This window comes from Tetranychus urticae, chromosome 2 (genome assembly GCF_039701765.1).
Source record: "Tetranychus urticae isolate SD_2017Ah chromosome 2, NJAU_TeUrti_SD_1.0, whole genome shotgun sequence".
Lineage (NCBI taxonomy): Eukaryota > Metazoa > Arthropoda > Arachnida > Trombidiformes > Tetranychidae > Tetranychus > Tetranychus urticae.
Window position 1 is genome coordinate 7,600,603 of NC_142959.1, and position 6,565 is coordinate 7,607,167.

A 6,565-nucleotide genomic window follows, 5' to 3' on the forward strand; every position below is an offset into this window, starting at 1 on the left:
ATGTAATTCTAACGCAGGTCTGCACAATAATATTGATTTTTCAACATGAAAACTAAAATTTTACTCAATGTGATTTGGATATTTAAACCGTAATAAATCAATAAGCAATAATCACAGAAGGTTGAAACTTTGTATGAATGATTTTGAAGATTAAAAATTATGAAATGACTCTCATTTGACCTATAAAGTCCTCCTGAGCATTTCCCGCAAAATGACCTTGTACGACATCGACCTTGAAATATGGCAAATAAGTATTGGCGAAACGTGCGTAAACACAATATTGGGTCAATCGGTCAACTTGGGTCTGAATAATAGCCAAAACAAAACATACCTTTTAGCGAACTTGCCCTGTATATTGTTATAATAATTAGCTACAACCAAAGAAAGAAGTAGAAAGCAATGAAAAACCTAAAAGGAAAAAGATTGGATGAAGTTATATGCACAGAATTTACAACTTTAACCTTGCCCATCTAACGAAAATGATCTGAATTAAATCGAATTCAACGGTCAAACACAGCTTGCAAATTTTGCCAATCAAATAACGCTAATAGTTTGAGTTTTGTTGTCAGCAGTATGCATAAAAATGCAAGTTTTTGGTTTCATCAAGATAGCATTACAAAATTTCAATTATAAATTGATGAAAAAAATTTTTTCGGTGGTAAATTTTTTTAATATTGGATCCAACAGACTCTGATACATAATCTTTTCAGCACGAAAATCTAAAATTTTTAATTCTATTGTTTTCCAGCAATCTCATTAGATTTATTGATTTTTTGCACCTAGTCACAAGTTAATGATTTATTCGAGATAATAACATAAATTTGCTGCTGAGTTGGCTATATAAAAATAGACGAGCTTTTATGATGTGTGATTAATGTTTATTTAAAATGAATATTTTGTTATTGTTTTTTTTCATTTTTTCGCCCATTCATGGACTCAATTTAACTCCAATAGTTAATTTGACTAGTGGTCCCATCCAAGGTAAAGTTACTGAATATGAATCGATTGGTGTTTACCAGTTTCTTGGTATTCCTTATGCGAAGCCACCGGTTGGTAAGTTGAGGTTACAGTTACCAGTTAAACCAGACCCATGGACTGAGGTTAAATCAGCGACTGACTTTGGTCCAGCTTGTCTCCAACCAGGAAATCCAATTACAAATATGCCTTATGCGGGAAAAACTGGTGAAGACTGTCTTTATCTTAATATCTATGTTACTGAATCAACTTTTAATAACTCATCAAACAAACTACGACCAGTACTATTCTGGATTCATGGTGGGGCTTTAACATCAGGATCTGGCAATGCAGACGCTGAAGGAATTCCAATGGTCCCGTTACATGATATTATATTTGTTACTATTAATTATCGTCTTAATGCATTCGGTTTCATCTACTTCGGAGCCAATCAGCCTCGAATCCCTCAAAATATTGGTTTTAAAGATCAACTATTTGCTTTGAAATGGGTTCATGAAAATATTCATATGTTTGGTGGTGATCCGAATAGTGTGACAATTTCTGGTGAATCTGCCGGATCATGGTCAGTTTCTGCTCATCTATTGTCCCCACTTTCCAAAGGACTCTTCAAACGAGCCATACTTGAGTCAGGATCAGTTTACATAAACCATGATTTAGATACATTGATTACTGATTCTTGGAAGCTTTACAACAAAACATCATGTTCAAATTCGGAAGATGTTCTTGAATGCATGCAAAATTTGACTGCTCTTGAAATCCTAAATGGTTTAGGTAATGAATTCGTAACATATTCCTTCACAGTTGGTGACGATTTCCTTCCATACGAACCATCACAAATTCTTGCAGAAGGATTATACGATAATTCAGTTAACATTCTACTAGGCGTTGAAAAGAACGAAGCTTCAATGTTCATGACAGGTATCAATCCCATTGCCTTCAATTACTTTTCCCCTAAGCCGATATCTTTTCATGAAGCTAAAAACTTCTTGGAACGTATTTTTGATTCTGCATCAATTGACTATTTCCGTGAACTCTACATTGGTCCAGAAACTAACAATTCAGATTATTTGCGAGCTCAACTCGAAAGAGCTTACAGTGACCTTTTATTTGTTTGTCCGACTTATATCTTTGGGCATCAATATGGTTCTAATTTAGGTACAAAGGGTGGTAAAGTTTATGCTTATTTCCACACACAAAGACCAAAAGCTTATCTTCCTCTTTTCCACGAATGGATGGGAACTTTCCATTCTTGTGATATTCCATATGTTTTCGGTTTACCTCTGATAAAGCCTGGTTATTCACAGAAAGATATTTCATTGAGTCGTGAAATGATGAAAATCTGGGCTCATTTTGCTGAAAATGGGTAAGTCTATTCAATCATCGAGTAATCAATTTAATGACTTCGATCTGTTATTTATTTACAGTGAGCCTCCAATGGTTGGTGAAACTAAATGGAAACCATTCCAAGAAAAGATGTCAGCAATGATACTAAACATAGATGATTGGGGAAAAACTGAAACGGAAAGAGTTGAATTTTGTCGGAAAGAATGGGATTATTTATATCCACACGTTAGTAAGAAAAGAAATCAAAGTTCATCATTTTAATTGTAAATTCCATAGCAAGTACCTATGCAACAGGAAAACTCAATTCGAATCAAATTTTCTTTATTTTCTTACCCGACAAAAAATGTGCTATAAGAAGATATTATCTAGGTTATTGCTCATTGATTATTTTTTAATATGAATAATAATTTGAATAATTTTACGTTCTTTTCAAGAAATTCATTTTATGAATGGTAAATAATAATAATAATTTTCTTATCAAAATTCATGGTCTTGAGTAGCAGAAAAAAATACGCTACTGTGGTACAGACCAGAACTGAATATATTTCCGGTTATTAACATTCAATTTAAATTTTCAGCAGCTCCAGTTTTCAACGGCTTAATTGACATTCAGCATAAATCAGCGTAATCAACGTACAATAATTCAGACGATTTTGAAAAATAGTCGAAAATTGACTTGAATTTCAATATTTTTTGGATCCTAACAGCAATTCTTCCTCCTGCCCAGACTCCACACCACACCATAATTTTATCAGCGCCTAGAGCATTTCCCTCGAAAGTCTTATTTGGATTTGATGAGTCCCAATAAACACAATTGTGCCTATTGACTGTTTGCGACAGAGTGAATACCGCCTCATCAGTCCAAATAATTCTTCCGAGGAGATCTGGCTCTTCTTCCAGTCTAACTAAAACCGTATCACACCACTCGACTCTTCTATCGAAATCATCCTCATTGAGTTTGTGCATGAGTTTGATGTGATACGGTTTTAGTTTCAAATCTTTCCTCAAAATCCGCCAGGCTGTGGGCTGTGACATACCAGTCAAGCTTGCAATTCTCGATGAGGACAGAGACAAACCATCTTGAGATGCCTTACTCGCGAGAGTGCGTACATTCTCGATAGCTTCTTCTGTCCTCACAATTCTTTCTCTTTTTCTCTGGTATGTCACAGACCCATACTCTCGAAAGACCTTATAAAGGTGTCTGAATGTGCCTGGTGCAATCTTTAGAAATCTTTGATTCCAAGCTAACTTTACAGCTCGCAATGCCTCCGTGCAGGATTTTTTTGAAGCTAAATAAAACTCCAAAAGATCAATCTTTTGAGCTTTAGTGAATTTGTGAGACATTTTGATGACAGTTTGATAAAATGATTTAATGAAAATGATTAACAAGAAAATCGCAAAATTGAAATTTTAAAGTGAGTTTGATTGCTTTAAGTTTGAATAAATGAGGTTACGCTTATGCCAGAGTGATAAATCTTGACCTTACCGATTATTCGACCTTGAAAATTATCATGCACCCTTCGTTTGACCTCTAATAGCATTAGGAGCGATTTCCGACAAATGACCTTGAATGACCTTGACCTTGAAATATAGCAAATAAGTATCGGCGAAACTTAATTATAGAAAATCTGACCCCTCAAGGTCAATCACAGGCCAAGATATAGCCGTTTAACATCGGTAAAAATAGCTGAATAGCCCTGTAAGTGTTGATATAAAAATATATTTATATTTATTTGCTTGATATTTGATCCGGACAAACGATTTAAAATTTTAGGCCGGTTTTAGAGGTTTTTAGGTTATATATTTATGCATGACATATAAGTACATTGTTGTAATTATCATATGACTAATTAACAGTTATTGATCATATTTAATGATCAAAATGATCAGAACATTCCACAGTTAACGGTAAAATTTCGAGTTAAAAAATTCTTATTCGTGCTTCTTTAGTTTATGAGTTTAAATTAGGTTCTAAACCCGGTGATTGTTACCCAAGGGTCATCAAAGCGTTCGATGAGGATGCAATAAGTGAGGTTACGGTGAAAAGATGGTTCTCTAAGTTCAAATCTGGTGCCCTCAGCATCGAAGACAAACTAAGGAGAAATGTCGCGAAAAATGTCAAAAATAAGCTGGCTGAATTGAAAAGGGAAGTTCTGCCTCACCTGCTTATTCGCCAGACATTGCTCTACCTGATAACCACCTTTTCTTGTCAATGTCCAACGCTTTACGTGGTCAAAAGTTCCAATCAGATTCGGAGGTCAAATCGGCAATTGATAACTTCCTGACCTTTAAGCCGATTGACTTTTTCAAGAATGGCATTGAAAATCCTCAATCCTGAATGCATTGCAATAACAAAAAATTAAATAATCACACTCAAATTTGAGTTCAATAAAACAGTAGTTTAGTTTGACAATCGTTCGAATAAGTTTTCAAAAGTTTTTCTTGCAACAATCACTTGTAAATTAACAGTTGACCGCTAAGAGGAAGACTTTACTCAAGAAAACTGAGTCATTAAGAAAAATCATTTTAAGATTAAACTTAAAATTAACATTAACATTACATTGCTTATCTCACCAACGGGTTAAAACAGTAATGAGTAACTAGATCGAAAGGCATCTTCACCAATTGAAACTCTTTTAGGGAGTCTGATATTTTATTTTAAAATTTAAGCTTGTATATTTTTAAAGATACATATACAATGTAAATAACCCTTCTGGTCACTTCTAAATAAATTCACAAAAAAGCGGACTTCGATTTCGTATATCATTCGAATTAAAAAGATCAGAAGGTTACGCTGCTGCTGATGATAAAATTTCGATCTTTTATTCTGCAAAAATCCTTTTCGATATTTGAAATCGAAGTCATTTTTAAGTGAATTCATTTTGCATTGATGAAAATTCGGTTTTTCACCGAATGTGCTTGAAATTGTGTTACGATAGTTTTTCTGAACCTTTCAATCGATCTATGTTGAGTTATATCAAGCAAATTACATCTTTTTTAACAGCTTTGAGTACATTGTGTGTGTTGTGTGAATTGTGTCGACCATGTTACAATTGTAGGAAACCATTTAGATGTCTACAGAGGCCCCAGTTAGGTACTACAGTCACCATTCAGATACTAATTTTTCCTTCATTTGTTGTACTTGTGTTTGCAGCTGAGTTACTTCTTTGTTGGGTGCATCGAACGTTGTTGAGCAACTAGCCGCTTCAACCAATTCATGCAAAGTTTTTGGGTTCTGGAGAGCAATCCCGTATTTAATTTGTGGTAACAATTTCTCCTTTATCATGTTAATGATAAAAACTTCAGGTGTTTTTCATGGATTCTTCTGCATAATTCATGAATTTCGTAAATAAAAGCGATGGCTGATTGACCAATCTTTTGTTTAGATTTGTAAAGTTCCTGTGAAAAGTAAGACTTGTAGTCTGCAGGACTCAAATCTGCAATCATTCTTGTTTTAAGTTCATGATAGTCTTTGTGTTTTGTGATAGCGCCACCATACCGTTTTGTGTATCAGGTGCGCTAGCTACATTAGGTACAGGTGAAGTTATGGCATAATACCACCTTCTAGCAGTGCCCGTCAGATAAGCTAGGAGTACATTGCACATATCTATTTTTGACCAGCCTAAAGCTGCAGCTGCAAACTTAAATGAATCGAACCAGTCAATAACATTTTCATCATCGTCACCCGAGAAGAAGTTGATATTGACTGGAACATTCGGTAAGGTAACATTAGCTGTAGGAAGGGGTGGTACTAAGTTATTAGTAGGAGTTTCCTCATTACTTGTCACATTGGACTGAGCCATTTTAGTATTATTTATTATGTATGTATTAATGTTTTTTAAGATTAATAACTTTTACTAATTTCTACGTCTAATTGTGTCGTTTGATTCGAAACATATAAGACCATAATCTATTACTGTTTTGTTAGTGTGATGATAAAACATTACTATTGGTTGATGGTTAACAAACCAAGAATGGATTCTTAATGCAGTACTTATTGCTTTAATCTTTACATTTTGATTATTTTTAGTCATGCAATTTATATTTTGCATGCGATCATTCATTAAATTAATGCTTTACACAAAAGATTTTGCTTTCAATGTTTGTGGGTGTACCCTGCACTACATTAAATAGATTCTAATTTATTCGTGATATGTGAATTTAATTAATTATATTTACTTTTATTATTATAATAGTGATTATTGTAATCAATGTCTAGAAACAAACTGTCGACAGAATAAACTCT

The 6,565-nt window shown here is 34.0% G+C and overlaps 1 protein-coding gene across 1 annotated transcript; it reads left to right on the forward strand.

The window, feature by feature from the left end:
- Positions 1 to 827: 827 nt before the first annotated feature.
- Positions 828 to 2,740, forward strand: LOC107370732 (acetylcholinesterase-1). The gene is made up of 2 exons (XM_015938696.3): positions 828 to 2,338; positions 2,400 to 2,740. The coding sequence occupies exons 1-2, from the start codon at positions 888 to 890 to the stop codon at positions 2,578 to 2,580; spliced, it is 1,632 nt and encodes a 543-aa protein (XP_015794182.1). The 5' UTR covers positions 828 to 887; the 3' UTR covers positions 2,581 to 2,740.
- Positions 2,741 to 6,565: the final 3,825 nt, after the last annotated feature.

What these genes read in the sequence shown, in the direction of transcription:
- LOC107370732 (XM_015938696.3), top strand. Translation starts at nt 888, where the DNA reads ATGAATATTTTGTTATTGTTTTTTTTCATTTTTTCGCCCATTCATGGA. An exon ending in GCTCATTTTGCTGAAAATGG is followed by an intron (nt 2,339 to 2,399) that starts GTAAGTCTATTC and finishes ATTTATTTACAG; the next exon opens with TGAGCCTCCAATGGTTGGTG.